The sequence below is a fragment of the Sabethes cyaneus genome, chromosome 3 (assembly GCF_943734655.1).
Source record: "Sabethes cyaneus chromosome 3, idSabCyanKW18_F2, whole genome shotgun sequence".
NCBI lineage: Eukaryota > Metazoa > Arthropoda > Insecta > Diptera > Culicidae > Sabethes > Sabethes cyaneus.
The window spans coordinates 98,525,831-98,545,846 of record NC_071355.1 but is presented as its reverse complement, the minus strand read 5'-3'; the positions used below and the strand labels follow the sequence as shown (position 1 = coordinate 98,545,846).

The window sequence follows — 20,016 nt, the reverse complement described above, 5'->3', positions numbered from 1 at the left end:
TTGTACAGGAGCCCCTCCTCTTAAAGTGGGGAGGGGTCCTAATTCACCATAGAAAATTTTCTTGCTCTCGAAAACCTTCACATGCCAAATTTGGTTGCATTTGCTTGATTAGTTCTCGAGTTATGAGGAAATTTGTATGGAAGTCCCCCCTCTTAAAGGGGAGAGGAGTTATAATTCCTCTTATAAAGAGGGGAGGGGTCTCAATTCACCATAGAATAAATTCTTGTCACCAAAAAAAACACCCACATGCCAAATGTTATTCTATTTGCTTGATTAGTTCTCGAGTTAGGAGGAAATTTGTATTTCATTTGTACAGGAGCCCCCCCTCTTAGAGTGGGGAGGGGTCCTAATTCACCGTAGAAAATTTTCTTGCCCACGAAAACCTTCACATGCCAAAGTTGGTTCCATTTGCTTGATTAGTTCTCGAGTTATGAGGAAATTTGTATGGAAGCCCCCCCTCTTAAAGGGGAGAGGAGTTACAATTCCCCTTATAAAGAGGGAGGGGTCTCAATTTACCATAGAATAAATTCTTGTCACCGAAAACACCCACATGCCAAATTTGGTTCTATTTGCTTGATTAGTTCTCGAGTTATGAGGAAATTTGTATTTTATTTGTATAGGAGCCCCCCCTCCTAAAGTGGGGAGAGGTTCTTACTCATCATAGAAAACATTCTTGCCTCCAAAAACACCTACATGCCAAATTTGGTTCCATTTGCTGGATTAGCTCTCGAGTTATAAGGAAATTTGTATTTCGTTTGTATAGGAGCCCCCCCCCTCTTAAAGTGGGGAGGGGTCCCAATTCATCATAGAAAAAAATTTTGTCTTCAAAAACACACACATGCCAAATTTGGTTCCATTTGCTTGATTAGTTCTCGAGTTATGAGGAAATTTGTATTTCATTTGTACAGGAGCCCCCCCTCTTAAAGTGAGGAGGGGTCCTAATTCAACATAGAAAATTTTCTTGCCCTCGAAAACCTTCACATGCCAAATTTGGTTCCATTTGCTTGATTAGTTCTCGAGTTATGAGGAAATTTGTATGGAAACCCCCCCTCTTAAAGGGGAGAGGAGTTATAATTCCCCTTATAAAGAGGGGAGGGGTCTCAAATTACCCTAGAATAAATTCTTGTCACCGAAAACACCCACATGCCAAATTTGGTTCTATTTGCTTGATTAGTTCTCGAGTTATGCAGAAATTTGTGTTTCATTTGTATGGGAGCCCCCCCTCTTAGTGGGGGGAGGGGTCTCTAACCATCACTAAAACCTTTCCTGGCCCCAAAAACCTCTACATGCAAATTTTCACGCCGATTGGTTCAGTAGTTTTTGATTCTATAAGGAACACAGGACAGACAGACAGACAGACAGACAGACAGACAGACAGAAATCCTTCTTTATAGGTATAGATTGTTTTCCATGCAAGAACCGAGACGAAAAAATAAAAAAATGGCGATTTTTGCAAATTCTTTTGTTTGAATTTCCATTTCTGCTTGATATTAGACTCGTTAACACTCCGTACACTCATTTTTCGAGTTCTTTAGGCGAGCCAACAGAAATTTGATTTTATTAAAAAAAATTCGACTTGCACCCCAAAAATTATTTTTTGCCCTCCGATTTTTCAAGCCAATTTCAAAAACTTTAAAATTAATTTTCAATGGCCTAAAGACCGCCAAAAACTATCTATACTAACTCTAGATGATTCAGGGCGAGAAGGCCGTAGGCCGCGAGTGTTGCCGGCGACCCGCCGTCGGAAGCGCCGGCCATTGCGGGGGGCAGCCCCCCCCCCGCAGAAATCAGCTCTGTCTAGGTTTATTTGTTTTCCTAGGTCTACTGACCTCTACAACTTTCCTTCAGTTGGGTCCGAATGAGCGACAGCGAGTAAAGAGAGGATCACCCCTGCGAAATGGTGCTTTCCACGAAAAAGTTTTCCGTGAAATCGTACATTCCGCTTAAGGTTTTTCGCGAAATGGTATTCGGTGAAATGTTATACAATCACGGCGGTTATCGCTATTCGCTTTATTATCCACTATCTGGCTAAGCAATGGAGAGTTGTTTTCTACTTTACTGTGAGGAAAAATTGCAAATTTGTATATTATACTACCCATGCTTTCATAGTTACAAAATGAATCATCTAAGGTTGAACTCCTCAGAAACTTGCAAAATTTTATTTATGTACAACACAGTTTAATTTGTGGCAATACGAAGATTGTCGGGTTAGCTAGTCTAATATAAATAAGTAGGGGCTATGGTAAGTTTATTGAACCGTTACGTATGAAACAGGCACAAAAGAATTAAACCATGCGTTGCCGGATGTGTCTAAGCTGTAACGCATTGACTAATGACTTGAAAATTCCCCGATTACTAATCTGCAGATCAACAATAGTTATCTGCCAGCTTTTGATGGATCAATACCATATTACAGTGATCATGGATTAGCTGCAGTATTTGCAACTACAAATTGTGAAAAAAGTGTTAGCGGTTTGTCATGATGTCAACAATGTCTCTGTACATTGATTGATTTAAATTTACTTCCGATCACAGTTACGTTATCGTGAAACCAGTTTGTTGGCAATTTTTCGTTTGTCTGGCCACAAGAAGTATGAAACTTACAGGCGTGTAAAATTGGAATTGAGGATCACATTGAATCACGTCACTTTACATAAAATAAAATTGAAGTCGGCTACCAGATATTTATATAAACTGCGACTTTATTTAGACTGCTGCTGATTTGTTTTAAACTTGTACCGGGATTAAACTATCGTAAACAGCTTTTTGAGATTTCGTCGACGATTCCACTTATTGTTATCCTTATTGAAGTGCATCATCAGTGTTGGTGTGTTTTAGTAGTTCGGTTCGTTTGTTTATATATTATTCTTTCGTTTCGGGTTTCATTTCATTTTATATTACCTTCTACATGCGTCGAAACAAGCAGAATTCATGTAGCCATTATTTGGAAATGCTATTAAAGCTTGTTAGTATGTTGTTTAAATTTTGCAGTAAAGTTGTGAATAATTCAGTCAGCAGTGAAATTTGTATTAGGTTTAAAGTACTTTTTAGCTTTGTTTGTGAGCAGTGTTCATAGATAAAGATATGACCAGATTATAGATTAACGTAAAAAATCAATGATAAAAACGAAAATGATGTTATGGTCAAACACTACAAATTCGTTGTAGTGTGTGGATGTGGAGTTGCATATATGTAGCGCTCGTTATTTTTTATATGAAAATCCGGTTCGTTCGAAAGTGCAAAAAATCTTCAGTTAATGTCTTTCATCCAACCGTTGCACAGCTGGTATCAGCGAAATACAACTAGAATTTTTTCAAAGTCCATTTTGTGTGCGATGCTCGAAATGACAAATTTATAATCCAGTCAACTTTCGCTGGTTGCACTAAGCCCTAAGTCCATATAGTAAAAAACTTTCGTAGAAAAATATATCCAGCTTTTTACGAGCCATAATGGCGGACGTGTTCGTATAATATATGAACAAAATTTTTGACATTTCCCCAATACATTGCACGTTTTCTTTCCGCGCGTTTACGGCAAACTAAAGGAATGTGCGGAAAGAAAGCGTGCGATGTATTAGGGAAATGTCAAAAATGCTGTTCAAATATTACGAACACGTCCGCCATTATGGCTCGTAAGAAGCTGGATAGGGTTTATTTCTAATTCCCGTCGTAGTAAGTAAAGCCATTCTAACTTTCATCATTTGTTGGATGGATTTAATGAATACTCCAAAAGTTCTTGGGCTGATTTGAATAAAACACACTAAGCTTCCGTCCGTTAACTTTGAAATCACTGTAAAGCGATTAATAAAGCATATTATTGAAATTACGCAACTGATATTATTTCTTTAATTTGTCGTACCGTTTTAAAATCCGTCCATCAAAATTTTTCATCGTCCGAACTAAAAATCACAACAATGTTTACGAAGCTAGCGCGTATGTATTTGTGTAGGACGGCATGACAAATGTTATTCTGCAAAATGTTTGCAGGTCAGGCAAGTTTTCTTGGCTGTAGAATAACGACAATGCCTTGCGTGAGTTATTTTCATTTCTGAATGACGGAAATTGAAACGATTAGTCGGCATTTTCTTCTTCGTCGCACGAAAAAACGTTCAAAGTTTGGCTGCTAGGAATTCTTCAATGAAAAATGGCATTTAAATAAAATCTCAGCTCACTTTAATTGATCGCGTATGACAGACAACAAACTAAAATATTAAGGTGCGTTTAAACTGGGCAATTTTTGCAACATGTAGAATGCAACATTTGATATGAGACATGTTGCTAGTTGTTACTCAATGCTGCTTCTGTTGCCACATAAACATTTGTTATAAGTTGCTATGTTGCTTGAAAACATCGGGCAACAGTTTGGAAAAAGTTGCATGCCACATGTTGTCAATCTAAACACGCCTTTAGGAAATAACTAGTTTTGCATTGTGTGCCATAAAAATGCTGATATTTTTAATAATTCGTGTTGGATAGGACGGGAATAGGCAATTACGACGATGCAGCAACATACCCTACCTATATTGAATACAGAATTTAAAAAATATGAATACCTTTGTACTTACTTATTTTCTTACTTATGTGTCAATGTCTGCCGGTCCGGCGGAACAAAGGAATGAAATCAGAGACGTTGACGGTTACCCGCCATGGCTTTTACCTGTCGCCAGAACAGGTTTTCGCCTACAGCCCGGATGTCGTTGCTAGGCTGCGTCGCCATGAGCCTCTGGGTCTGCCTCTTCTACGTTGTCCTTCTGGATTCCAGTCGAGTGCTTCTCTGCAAACCTCGTTCGCTCCTTTCCTCAAGGTGTGTCTGATCCACTTCCACCTACGTTCACGAATTTGCGTGGCTATCGGCCGTTGATGACACCGACGATGGAGTTCCTCGTTGGATATCCAGTTATCAGGCCACCAGGCACGAATGATGTATCGCAGGCACCGGTTAATGAATACCTGCAGTTTTTGCGTTGTCTCCGCTGAGACACACCACGTTTTGCAGTCATTCAGCAGTACGGATTTAACGTTTGAATTAAAGATTCGGGTTTTCGTACGTAGAGTGATCTGGTTTGAGCGCCAAATGTTTCGCAGGCCTGCAAAGGCAGCCCCGGACTTCTTGATCCGTGTGGCTATATCAGTCTTGGTACCACCATCGGGCGTTGCCTGGCGACCAAGATATTGAAAGGCGTCTACCTGCTCAACTTGTTGTCACGCTACTGTGAAGTTGATGGAATTGTCAGTGTTCACTACCATAGACTTAGTTTTCGCTACATTGACTGTGAGGCCTGCTGCCTAGGAGCTCTCGGAGAGGTCATCTAACTTGCTCTGCATATCGTTTCGGCGTTGTGCGAGCAAGACAATGTCGTCGGCTAGGTCGAGGTCATTTAACTGCTCCATCGTTAGAGGATTCCAAGGCAATCCTCGATTTGGTCTACTGTCAATTGCTCCAACTAATATCTCATCCATAACGATGAGAAACAGAAGCGGTGATAAAATGCAGCCTCGTCTCACGTCAACAGTAACCCTTATGGGGTTGAACAAGACACCGTCGTGTAAAACCTTGCACGAGAATGCCTCGTACTGAGCCTCGATGAGATGGGCTAGCTTATCTGGAACTCCTCTACGCCTAAGTGCGCCCCAGATGTTTTCGTGGTTGAGTCGGCCACGAAGTCGGTGATGCCACGCCAGTTACCGCATTCAGTTAGGTCTCCTTTCTTAGGGATTTTGACCAATATGCTCTGGATCCAGTCCACCGGAAAAGTTGCGGTTTCCCATATATTGCTGAAAAGCTGATACATCATCTGACAAAGATGGGTCAGCTTTGAGCATTTCGCCTGAAATAAAGTCTATCTCAGGCGCTCTATTGGATTTCATACTCTTGATGGCTGCTACAATTTCATCCAGCGATGGCGCTGACACGATTAATTCGACGAACTGTAGGCGCTGCAGGTTTTGTTGGTCTCTGACATTTGAAACTCTGAAGAGTTGTTCAAAATGTTTAGTCCATCGCTTAAGCTGTTGACCAGCTCTGTTCTTTAGCGGCATGTTTGTATTCATGCTGGCACCACTAAGGCGGCGAGAAATATCGTACAACAAACGGATATCACCATTGGCGGCGGCGGTTTCTCCTTGTACGGCTAGGGAGTTAGTCCAGGCTCTCTTGTCTCGCTTACAAGCACGTTTAACAGCCCTCTCCAGTTCGGCGTATCGTTGACGAGCAGCTGTCCTAGCCGATCTGGTCCGCGCTCGCTCAATGCCGGCTTTCGCCTCTCTCCGCTCGTCGATCTTGCTCCAAGTTTCATCCGAAATCCACCCTTTTTACCTCATGATTCTCCAATCGGCGGACGTCGTAGCGGCACCCAACTTTCTCCTCCCGTCGTTGGACATGATGAATAGTGAAACTAGAATGGATTTCCGTTGAGAAACAAACGCATCACCGGTTCCCGTGATGTGCTCTAGAACGGTCCATTGAAATATGCCAATGGCGAAACGTGGATCTCGTTCAAATCATCTCAATCTGACGACACCAATTAAAAGTAATGCCAATTTTAGTTATATAACTATTAAGAGTTTGGCGTCGTATTACATCAGTACTGGTGCCGTTACCCTATATTCATTATTCATTTATGTCAGTCGTGGGTATGCTTTATGGGTATTATGATCAAAATTAGGTTCAACGCGTAAATGATTAAAAATTTTTATAGAATAATGTTTCTTTTTAATGTTTAATTAATGTTGGGTCAACTGGAAACCCTAAACAGATTCGCCACCAGGGCTCTCCAGCGACAGTTCCGCCTGTCACTCGGTTGATGTCGCTGTGACAGCGGTAGAAGTGATCATTATTATTCCATTCAACACAGTTAATGTGAGAACACGTTTTTATCTAAAGTAATTATATTTTATTTGTAATCGTCAAGTACATGAATTTTACTCAATATTTATCACCTCGTCCACGGTTACAAAATTTAATATAATATATAGCAAAATATATAGCTATGTTACTGGTTGACCGAATCCAGGCTTTTTGTTTATTTTTTGCCATTAGATTCGATAGAAGAAAGTGCCCAGGTAACCAATAAGCATGAGTATAAGCAGTAAATCAATCGTTTATTAGCATCCCTGGCGATTTATACTGCAGGTTGCTGTTTATTAACCTTTTAACTGCATAACTGTTGTAAATTGGCCACAGAGAACAGACATCCATTCAGGAACAAATTTTTCGGGAATTCTTGGATAAAATTTCAAATTAAAATCACCTAATATGCTAGCGTCACCACCACTATAGCACAGACAAACAGACATAACTCTTGGAAGAAAAATCAACAAAAATTATCGTACCTCACATTTAGCCTGAACACTAGCACCATCTATGATCGACATTCCCAAATATCAAATAGCAATATGGGTGTCCCTCGAAGTAGCAAGTATTTTTTATGGGGAATTCCCCTTCTTTCGTCAAAAAGCGCCGCTTTGACCAAAACGGAGACATTCCCAACTAAGCTCAAATTTGAAATGATGGTTTTATCGGTACGATGAATGGAAAACGAGTGTTATGTCTGTTTGTCTGTGACTATAGTTTCCCAACTAAATGATTCTTTTGATTTGCACACTGACAACCTTTGGCTTCTCTGGCGCTAGTATATATGGACTGTAAGCGTTATGCTAGCGCCACAAGCTAGCTGTTGTGAGTTTAGTGTAGAATTTTATGCGCCTTTAGCGACATCATCACTGTAGTTTCCCAACTAATTTGACATAAGTTTTATCCAAGTGGGGACCTTTCGCTTGGATGTCTGTTCTCTGTGAATTGGGATCCACAATTCTATTTAAATTCTTCTTGTTGGTAACTTGCTGCAAATAAGCATTGTCAACACTATTAGAGGGCTAGCACTAGTAGTAAAGTAACCGCATATTTTGCCAAAATAGCATTTAAGGCAACTTAAATACTTATTGGCTTGCATTTAAATTGCATTGGAAATGCTTACTGGTTACCTGGGTGGTGTTGATAGTATCCAAATCTAGCGGAACAAAGCGTTAAGCTGAGCCAATTATATCCGGATTCGAACCCACTGCATTTCTCAGGCCCTGTGAATCGCAGATATTGCTAAATTTTTGAATATATGCATTACTGTCTGAACTCCAAAAATGTCTAAAATATCCATTTCTTTTTATATTCACTTCCATTTGAGGTTCATATTTCATATTTATGAAAAACCCCATAAGAGGTAACATGCAAGACTTCCATTCGGCGCTTTGTACAGTTTCATGTGATAATTCTGTATATTTCAAAAGTTATACTAAGGTAAAGTGTTGCAAGCAGGGATGGTTCGATCACTTTTACATTCAATTTTGACTCATTTGACAGTACCGTCTAAGCCAAACAAAATTTGAAAAAGTTATGCATGGCGTATTTGTAGAACTAGTTTTTATTTACAATTTTGTTAAATAAAGCTGGGCTGTGTTATTTGTATTTATAATGCAATACAGCTGCTACTCTCTTGGTAACCAAACGAACGTTCGTTTGGGTACGGGCTAGCAATATTGTAGCACGGTAAATACCAAAGATACAGCAAACCTATGTTTAGCAATATTGTAGATAATAACTAGTTCTACAAATATCCCATGCAAATCGTTTTTAAATTTTGCTTTGCTTAGGTGGTATTGTTAAATGAATCAAAATTGAGTCAAAGTAATCGAGCCATCTCCGGTTGCAAGTAACCATGAACACAGAATAGTTTGGAATCACAAAGTACTTTCAATTGATTCTCAATATTTACATCGGAGGAGTTGTTAGACCGTTTACTGAATTCCTCAGATCTATTCTTTTCATAAGGGCGATCGATTGTTAACCGAACTGAATATGTTCCAATATCGCAACTGCTACTTGTTCTGGATCGTGCGATAAAGTAATTAGATAATTACAGGCGATTTAAATAAATGCAAATGGTCTGCTAAGATTGATGCATTCTGAGTGGTTGGCTGCGAACAGAGCTACAAACTTAAGGTGTTTGCCCAGGGAGACGAAAAGATCACATTTGACTAATCGCGCTGAGTAAATATTCAAATCACTAGACATTATTGTGCTGTTACATGCAGTCCTAATCGTCTAGCATTGATTGATTTGCTTAGCTTGACAGGTTTCTTAAAGGCATATATCAGATGCTGTTTGTCACTTCACTACGGCGAATAAATTAATATCGTCACGGTGATTTGCCTCTATTATCCACAATTCACGTTTCTTTGTAAGTATCCTGTAAGAATCCTCAAACGAACAATAAAAATGAATTATAATCAATATGAAGCCAATAGATGAATTATAAGAGTATTATTAGTTCTTCGTAGTAAGTTCATGAGTTAATCATTTGTTGTTTGAGAATTTTTTTGTTGTAATTTTTGACATGGTTTGTATGTTGTATACATATATATGACAACAATTCTGTGTGAACATATAAATTTTGTGTAAACAGTTGTTCTATTTCGGAAAATTTTAGACCCGTAATATTTTTAATTGGTCCTAGGGCTGCACATAATTTGGTCACTTCCATTTGATTTTGTTGTAAGTGTCCAAATTATGTACAGCTGCTGATGGGGTCCAAAATGCGTTGGTTACCCTTATATTCTTTTCCTTGCAGTTGAAAGTGGTACACCATGTGCCTCCATTATTGCATTATCAAATGTCTATTTTTGATGTGTTACATAAGCCGCCAAAAAGAAATGTACTACGAATCTAGTAAATGCTGTTTAAATGGCTCTCTAATCTAATTTTCCTACCTTAGAGATATTAAAACGCTTTTACCAGTTTTCGGACATGAGTATCTGTTGAGAAAGCAATTGTTTGTGCTTGTTAATATAGATTAGTAAAGGCTACCACCCACTTTTTACCTTAGGAGTTACATAGGCGTCAGCTAGGAGAAATCAAGCTATAAAAGGTAAATAAACCATTTTCTATGAAATAATATCAAAAAGGACTAAACCATACGTTACAGGATGTGCCTGACCTTTTACGCACTGATTCATAAGTTTGATAAATCCCCGATTACTAATCAACAGGTCACCGGTGAATATCAATTAACACTGAGTAGATGGAAAGAGTAATGGCAGGCTACTAGTTAGTAGTGCTAGTGCAAAAAGTGTCAATGTTTCATGACACAACCGAGAAAGAATGCTCAGAGCACTGTAGTTTCCTGCTTCCGTTTGTTGTTGGTTGTTTTAAGTTTACTTCTGCTCTCAGCCACGCCACCGCTGCTGAACCGGTTGGTTGTTTGTCCAAAAGTTTGTTTAGTTCGGCGGACCATCACCCCACCTTGCTTCAGCGTCATCGCTTTAGCAAGGTGCTTCCTAATTGGCAATTTTACGCGTGCTTACAGCATAGCCCACAATAATGTCAAACCACTTACAGTATGAAATTTGCAGGTGTATAAAATGCTTACATTTAAAAGTATAACTGTTTTTAAACGAAATAAGATTACTATATTATTTATTCGGTTTATTTGTTTTGTACAGAATTTAATTTGCGAATCCGATATAACTTATGCCGAAGAATGCTCTGAAGTTTTGTTCTTCACTGTATTTATCGTTATCGTTAGTGACGCATATGTCAGTATTGGTGTGAATAGTTGTATGTGATTCGCGATTTGTTTATCTAGTTTTGCTTAAATCAGTGCCAAGAGAACGGGTTTAATTTAGTTTTGTCCCATCGCCGGTACGCGCAAGAACGGGCAGCTCTTATGTGGACACTATTTACAAGTGCTGTATAAGTTTGTTTTATATTTTAATTAAATTCTTTAGTTAAATTGTTAATTATTGTCAGCTATGAAGTTTGTCTTAGGCTTAGCATTGTTTTCTTTTTTGTTTGTGAGCAGTGTTTATCCACAAGGTATTGCCAAAAAATGTGAACTAGAATAGCAAATTATACATTTATAGACAAGTTTCTAGTGTAAAAGTGATTGTACGAACGAAACTAGAGCCAAAATAGCTTTAGTATGAATCAGGTTTTTGTTTAAATTCGTGGACTAGGATTATAAAAAATCCTTGAATAACAACAATGTTGAGAATCGTGGGAAACACATTTGTTGAATATTATTCGTTTTAGTGTGTGTTCTGAAATGCTTTTAGTTCTGTATGTTTCACGAAAAGCCGGTTCGTTTCCTTCTAGTTGAAGTCTTTCACCGAAACGTTTTACAGTTTCGGATTGGCGTTCGTTTTGGTTTTTGTGGCATCAGTCAGACTATGACAAACAAAATTTACAAATCGGTCATGCTAAAGTTACAGTTCGCATGGTGTGTAACGTTGGAGATGACAATCATATGTTGCCGATTTGCATCACTCAACCTGAAAATCAGTGAACGGAAAGATGTTGGTTGTAATACCAAGATTGGCACATTTTGATAATTAGTTTTGTGTGACTAATCGATGATAATTTAGCAATGATTATATATATATGAGTGAGTACGTATTAGACACATTTGTAAGTGATTCTGTGTGCGCATGTGATAAGTTTATGTATGTGTATTTTATATGCATATCTTAAATTGTGTATATATTTACGTGTATTTATTCGCGTTATTTATGCTATTAACACTGTTGACTGTGATTTTAGGATTTCGGAGGCTTTCAAAGAAGACTTGAACAGACGCTAATCATTATCTAAAATTATAAACACTATAGAAATACCTAAAACATTAAGTTTATTGGCTTTTTATTAGTTGACTTTTAGTCGGGTAACTGATGCAAATCGCTTAAGAATTTTAACATTTGTTTTGTAATCAGCGGGTGTTTACTTCAACCATCAGTTTAAAGATATGATTCATACAGTTTGCAGTTAGTTCAGTTACTAGCAAATGTGGCTCACCCGTTTAAGTTCGATTCTGATCATTTAACTGTATCACCTTGAGCAAGTATAACCTTTTAAGGTTGTCTATGGGATAGGGGAGAGACGTCTACAGTGAGACACTTTTTTCCAAAAATTTTAAAAAATTACGAGCTCTTCAAGCCATTTAAAAGGTATATCCTTCTAATTATTTGAAAAAAAATTTCGATCGGTTTGATTATAAGCTAAATTAGTTACAGCCACAAAAGTGAAGGTGTTTTTTTGTTTTACTGTTATCCAATAGGTGGGAAGAGTAAGACAACGAATATTGCATACTGAGACACCTATTTGAATTCAATTTAAACCATATTTTTGGGTAATAAAGAATAGTTTAGAGGTCGTGCTGTTTATTATGCCTATACAGTATACAGTATTGTAGGGCATGATCGAAAATTCCGATTTATCTTATCTTATATATAAAAATGGATTTCTGTCTGTCGGTATGTTCCTTATAGAATCGAAAACTACTGAACCGATCGGCTCGAAAATTTTTATGTAGTGATTTTTGGGGCCAGGGAAGGTTCTTATGATGATTAGAGACCCCTCCCCCCACTAAGAGGGGGAGGGGGAGCTCCCATGCAAATGAAAGTGAAACACAAATTTCTGCATAACTGAGAACTAATCAAGCAAACGGAACAACATTTAGCATTTGGGTGTTTTTGGAGGCGAGATTTGTTTTCTTATGAGTTAGGACCCCTCACCTGTTTAGGAAGGGGGCTCTCATACAAATCAAATGCAATTTTTCTCATAACTTGAGAACTAATCAAGCAAATGGAACCAAATTTGGCATGTAGGGGTTTTTGGAGGCCAGATTTTTTTTCTGTGGTAAATTGGGACCCCTCCTCGCTTTAAGAGAGGGGAGGGTTCCCATTAAAATGAAATACAAATTTCCTCATAACTCGAGAACTAATCAAGCAAATGGAACCAAGTTTGGCATGTCTAGGTTTATTTGTTTTCCTAGGTCTTCTGACCTCTAAATCTTTCCTTTAGTTGGGTCCGAATGAGTGACAGCGAGTAAGGAGAGGATCATCCCTGTCAAATGGTAGTTTCCACGAAAAAGTTTTCCGTGAAATCGTACACTCCGCTTAAGGTTTTTCGCGAAATGGTATTCGGCGAAATGTAATGCAATCACGGCGAATATTGCTATGCGCTTTATTATCCGCTTTCTGACTAAGCAATGGGGGGAGTTGTTTTCTACTTTACCGTGAGGAAAAATTGCAAATTTGTACATTGAACTACCCATGTTTTCATAGTTGCGTAACTGCCAAAATGAATCATCTAAGGTTGAACTCCTCAAAAACTTTATTTATGTACAACACTGTTTAATTTGTGGCAATACGACAAACTGGGTCAGCTGGTACTCATATAAAAGATAAATCCTGGACATCTGAGCTTTAACTTACACTCAAGAATTCATCTACAGTCAATCCCTATGAATTGAATTGAACACAACATAAAATCAAAAAAATTGGCATGGCGAAAGTTTTGTCTCAGTGGTACCCTCGTCTCTGCGTCTCAATGTTACCAATAGAAATGTTTTATGAAAAATAGTGAACTAGCGTAGTTAGCAAACAATTCGATTGTCATATTTATCAAAACATTAACTCTCATTAATATGGAATGCCAGGCAGTTATTTTAATTTTAATTTAATATGTACGTTGTTGTTGAAAATCACTTGAAAATGATCGAAAATAAATTACTTTGAGCAGTTATTTTAATTTTAATTTAATATGTATGTTGTTGTTGAAAATTACTTGAAAATGATCGAAAATAAAATTACTTTGAGATCCCCCCCACCTCAAATCATTTTTGCTGAAAAATATATTTAAAAATCAACAAATTTTTCTCAAACTACACTATACGATGTAGATTCACAAACTTTACTTTCCATAAAAAGATTTTAAATCTTGAATGTTTTATGGCGTAGTTATTCCCGTTGACTCACTGTTCCTGTTGTCTCACTGTTGACTACTCCCCCCTACTTGTAGAGTCAGTTATTATTTACAATATTGCTTCTTTAGCATTTTAGAATACTAAAATTCTTCCATATTTGGTCGGTGTTAAATCAGACCGGACCAAGCCGCAAAATTTAAAAAAATGATTTAATGACAGCAAACGATCAAGAACTTTCTAAGCTACATTTTAATCTAATCAGACATAAATGTTGCAAACAGCCAAAGTTATGTGATGATTTCGGACAATTGATATTTAGGTATAAATCATACAGAGCAGGAAACTTTGAATGCGTTTTTCTCGAAATCAGAGCTTTGTCACTTGGTTCGGTCTTACTTAACACGGACCATTTGAAAAATTAGAAACCAAACTAAATATTGTACGTAAGCTTTTGAATCAATTGAGATTTCGACGTGGGACTTCGGCTAACTTTACAGAATGAATGTTGAATGTGAATGTTGATAGATAATGCTATCCCTATGATTTGTGATGTCTAAAATTTTCAATTATGTGATTCCCGATTTATTAGTGAGCATTGTCTTCACTAATCGATTTATTCAACTATTCATGCTAGTAGTATTCGCTTAAAAAATATTCGAAAATTTCCATTTTAATTCGATTAGACTAAATATTTGAACGATTAGCGGGCATCTTTATTTATAGCTAAATGAATCTTATTATTTCCTATCAATTATTCGATTATTTCAACCACTTGTGCTGGCAGTATTCGATTAAAAATTATTCAAATAATTGTTCGATACCATTTGATTAATTGAATTTATTGCACGATTAACGGATATCTCTACTCATGACGTTTAAAAATTACTCGTTTTTTGCTACATCGTATCAATCGACCTAATTTTTTATGAATAAAACCGCGGTAATTCAAAAATCTTCGCAAAAAACCGCGTTAATTAAAAAATAACCGAAAAAACCACTCGAATTCAAAAATCGCTGAAAAAACCGCGTTGATTCAGAAAATGATGTAATGATTTGAGTGTATAACATACCTTTCGCCTCCACGAAAAAAATTATGTCAGGTGCTCCATCGTAACTGATAGTAAATTAAAAAATTGAGTTGCCCATTTCTGATTCACTTTAAAAATTTCACGATTATTACATTAATGTTTAATGCACCGTTTTCTATCAGTGGGCATCATGTTTTATTTCTTTTTGTTTTGAATAACTGACACTCAATTTACAAGAATAAAATTATAATTTCCACTCTTTCAGCATTCAAAGTTCAAATGAGGGGTTATATACAGTTGGGAGGTTTAAAAAAATCGATTTTTCTAGAATTTTTCTAGAGAAATCCTTTAACTGATTGAAGTGAAAATCTGTATACATCTTACGGTAGCTTTTGGCTATTCTATGGTGAATTAGACCCCCTCCCCACTTTAAGAGGGTGGGCTTCCATACAAATGAAATGCAAATTTCTTCTTATCTCGAGAACTAATCAAGCAAATGGAACCAAATTTGGCTTGTGGGAGTTTTAGATGGCTGAATTTTTTTTATGGTGAATTACGACCCCTCCCCCATTTAAGAGGGGGGGGGGCTCCCATACAAATAAAATACAAATTTCCTTATAACTTGAGTACTAATCAAGCAAATGGAACCAAATTTGGCATGTGGGGCTTTTAGGGGGCAGAAATTTTTTCTATGATGAATTAAGACCCCTTCCCTGTTTAGGAGGGGGAGCTCCAATACAAATGAAATTCAAATTACCTTATAACTTGAGAATCAATCAAGCAAATTGAATCAAATTTGGCATGTGAGAGATTTTGGAGTCTTGAATTTATTTTATGATAGTTAGAGACCTCTCACCCCTGTGGTAGGGGGATATGGACTCTCATACAAATAAAACAGAAATTTTTCGCAAAATGATATTCGGCGAAATGTTGTACAATCATGGCGAATATTATTATCCGCTTTCTGGCTATGCAATGAGGGGACAGGGGAGTTGTTTTCTACTTTACTGTGAGGAAAAATTGCAAATTTGTATATTAAACTACCCATACCCATTTAAAAAAGCAGTAAATCAGCATATCTGGCATTTTATAATGCACTTTGTTGTATATTAGCTTTTTGACTGCATAGGTGTTGTAAATTGGCATCCAAAATTGTATTCAAATTCTTCGTGTCGGTAATTAGCTGTGAATTAGCATTGTCAGCACTGTAAGAAGGTTATCAGTAAAGTAGCTGTATATTTTGCCAAAATAGCATTTAAGTAGCATTTAAGGCGACTTATATGCTTATTGGCCTACATTTGAATAGCATTGGTGATGCTTGTTGGTTACCTAGGATGCTTTCATAGTTACGTAACTGCAAAAATGAATCATCTAAGGTTGAACTCCACAGAAACTTGCAAAATTCGAGATTGTGACAAAGATCATCCGAGATTCATGATTTATGTACAACACAGGTTAATTTGTAGCAATACGAAGTTTGTCGGGTCAGCTAGTAATTTATATAAAACACAGATCGTGAGCAATTACGCTGTAAAGCATTATTGTAATGAAATGTAGTTAAATATGTCGTTGTATACAATTCTTGCGAGACGTAATTTAGGATTCACTATTGTTTAATAGCTCGAAAATACGATTATGATCTGTTTGTTCTACCATGCCCAATTCGGTAGAGCTACTCATAAGAGATAGTTACGCTATAATAACCACACCACTTTATTGTTTCAATTTCAGTTGCAGATTTGCTGAATTATATTAAATTTGCTTTTCCAAATTCAATTAACTTCGTTTAGTTGTAACCAAAATCTGACCAAACTGTTTGTTCCCTCATAAGCTGTGCTAGTGGGCTTTGTTTTTTAGGCCCTTTGGTTTAGTCCGTTTCGGTTTTATTTTAAAGCTTTACTGCTTAATATTATGTAATTGAACTGAAAATGTTCGGTAGTACATCTAAAAAATGTATTAAGACAGGAAGTTTTGTGCTGAAACACTTTATTTTTAATAGGTCCCACTTGCCCCGGGTGCTTTGAAGTGCCGACCTTATTTCGACCCATTTTTTAATGCCATTTGTCAAATTAAACAACTAATTTTCGGGTGTAATTTGTTAATACACTCATTACGTTTACCTACTGTCAGAAAAACATGTACTTTTACGTAAAATCTGTGGCCAAAATATCATTTATAGAAAGGTGCGTCAAACTTACAACGCAAATTGAAAATAACGCTCAAATTTAAAACCCAATTTTGGTGTTTGTAATGCCTGTTATAAATAATCTATAATTTTAATACATGCGTTTGAGTTGTATCTTTCATTTCTAGAAAGGTTCGGTTAGAGAAAATGAGATTGAAGAGTGTTGTGAGATCCGTTCCCACTTACCCTGTATTCCCGCTTAAATCAATGTCACACCCCAGATAGATTCCTGTGTGCGCAACTTGATTTCTGAATTTATTCTCAATATCAGATATTAGGGGTTTCAACGTGGAAACATTGAATCAGTTATTTTAAAAATATCGGCTAACTGCTTTAAGTTAACTGAAGTTTTTGGAGCGTCTTAGCAGAATACGAAACCTAAAATTAAAAAAGAAGAAAAAGAGAAACTCCAATTTAAATTGGATAAGTTTTCTTCTGTTTTAATTTTATGCTTTAAGTTAGCTGTGCGCTTAAAATTGTATTATATTAAGCATTTAATAATGCTTAACTCAATAAATGTAGCTGATTTGTCAGAATTTTGGTTTCTAACTTTGCAGTCTATTTTATGTTATCATATACCAATGTTTGGCTAGGTGGAATATCATTCCAAAAAATCTAATTCGAAAAGATACGTCAAGACTTGAGCATCTCGCTCTCACCGAACGGTCGGTAATTGAGATTTCGGCAAAATTTTGCCTAATTCGGTACTGTTTTTTAAGTGTGTAAGTATGCAAAGTTGCTTATATTCATGAACTCTATACACAAAAAGTTTCATTGAATTCTGAGAGGGTGCCCACAGACGAGTTGGCGTCACAGGCTATTTAAAATTTGGGATTTTTCTGAACTAAAAACTTGCATATGCTTGTTCCTTGCTTAATTGTAACAACCACAATAATAATAAATTTTGACATTTTTGTTTACAGCACGTTCTTGTTACACTCCTAATGGTCAAATTGGAGTATGTCAGTCGCTGCAATATTGTCCATCATTGGTTCGCCTGTATCAATATGATAGAACACAGCGCACAGTAAACTTTTTGGTTGCATCTCAACGTAGCTGTGGTAATCGTGTATTCGGTGGTTATCCGGTTCTTTGCTGTACGGATGGTGTCTCTTACGAGGAACAGCCTACCACCAGATCACCTTTCATTGAAGTGCCTACTACAACCACTACTACTACCACTACAACTACAACGACTACACCTAAACCGCAGACACTAGCTCCAGTTACAAATGCTCCCACGCATCAAGAAGATTGTATTGGCCCTGACCGCAGAGAAGGATACTGCATTAGTAAGCACACTTTCAAAAAATATTTCTTCTCAGCAATATTAACATATTTGTATTTCAGGCTTACGAGACTGTCCATCTCTTCTGAATGAATTCATACAACGTCAAAAGGATCCACAGTATGTTAACTACATACAGCAATCGAATGCTATCTGCAATTATATTCAACCTAACGTATGCTGTCCTCTGGAATCATCAGTTACTAACGCACCTGTCATTCCACCCCCGACAGTAGCACCTCCGCCGGCACCAGTTACCGATGGACCTCCTGTTCCGAAAAATAACAATCTTATTACTCTTGCCAACCCTGAAGAGGGATGCGGTTATAGTAAGGTTCAACATCAACGAGTTGTTGGTGGTGTGCCTGCTGCATTGAATGGTTGGCCGTGGATGGCCCTAATTGGGTATAAAAATACCCTAGGAGAGGTGTCATTCAAGTGTGGTGGTTCGGTTATCACTAAACGGCATGTATTAACAGCCGCTCATTGCATTCGTAACGATCTGTGAGTCGTCGATACGATAGTTAAGTGATTTGCCCTTGTAATGGCTTATATTTCAATGTTTTCAGTTCTTCGGTTCGCCTTGGAGAGCATGATACTTCGACCGATGCAGAAACCAATCACATTGATATTCCCGTTGTTAAGGTTAGTTCCCAAGCTTTTGGTAGTTTAATTAATATCTGTTAATATCTATTAATCCAATATTTAGACGGTAACGAATCCACAGTATGATAAAAAAGACGGTCATTCGGATCTGGCGATTCTCTATCTTGGTGAAGATGTAACGTTTAACGGTTTGATTTTAGATCCTTCAGTTAACATGGCTTTATAGCTTACAAGTGTTTTCTTCTTATTAGATGCCGTGCGTCCAATTTGTCTTCCCACTAGTGATCCAATAAGAACTCGTACCCTGGATGGGTTGATGCCGTTTGTGGCTGGTTGGGGTCGAACGCAAGAAGGTGGAAAATCTGCAAATGTACTGCAAGAGTTGCAACTGCCAGTCATATCAAATTCCGAATGTCGCGATTTGTACAGCAAAATAGGAAAAGCTTTTTCTGACAAACAATTCGACAACGCAGTGCTATGTGCTGGTGTTATACAGGGCGGAAAGGATTCATGCCAGGGTGACAGTGGAGGTCCATTAATGTTTCCCCAACGTGTTGGAACCGAATACCGTTACTATCAAATGGGTATTGTTTCCTACGGTATTGGATGTGCACGTGCCGAAGTTCCCGGAGTTTATACAAGAGTGACACAGTTTATAGACTGGATCCAAGAAAAAGTAGCTCAGCCAATCTGAATAAACATTTTTTTACAATAATTCGAAATTTTTTCTGATTTATTTAAATTTATTTATTGTTTTTTTTTAATAAATTAGTTTTCCATTTGAAGAATGAGCGGGGCAAATCATTTAACAGAATAACAGAACGTCGACAAAGTTGTGTATGGGACACTTGTAGAACTAGTTATTATCTACAATTTTACTGAAAAGAGTTTCTGTATCTATTGTAGTTACGGAGCTACAATGTTAGTACCTCATTAGTAACTAAATGAACGTTCATTTATAGTAAATAATGAGGTACTAGCTTTGTAGCTCCGTAACTACAAAAGATACAGCAAAAATTCATTCAGCAAAATTGTAGATCATAACTAGTTCTACGAATATTCCATAAATGGTTTTGTTAAATTTTGCACGACTGAGACGGTACTGCCAAATGAATTAAAATTGAGTCAAAGTGATCGGACCATCCTTGATTCTACC

At 37.3% G+C, this 20,016-nt stretch overlaps 1 protein-coding gene across 1 annotated transcript; it reads left to right on the top strand.

Annotated features, from left to right (window-relative positions):
• Positions 1–10,764: 10,764 nt before the first annotated feature.
• On the top strand, positions 10,765–19,554 carry LOC128744739 (venom serine protease Bi-VSP). The gene is made up of 6 exons (XM_053841948.1): positions 10,765–10,866; positions 17,890–18,258; positions 18,317–18,758; positions 18,824–18,899; positions 18,964–19,048; positions 19,112–19,554. The coding sequence occupies exons 1-6, from the start codon at positions 10,803–10,805 to the stop codon at positions 19,552–19,554; spliced, it is 1,479 nt and encodes a 492-aa protein (XP_053697923.1). The 5' UTR covers positions 10,765–10,802.
• The last annotated feature ends 462 nt before the right edge of the window (positions 19,555–20,016 follow it).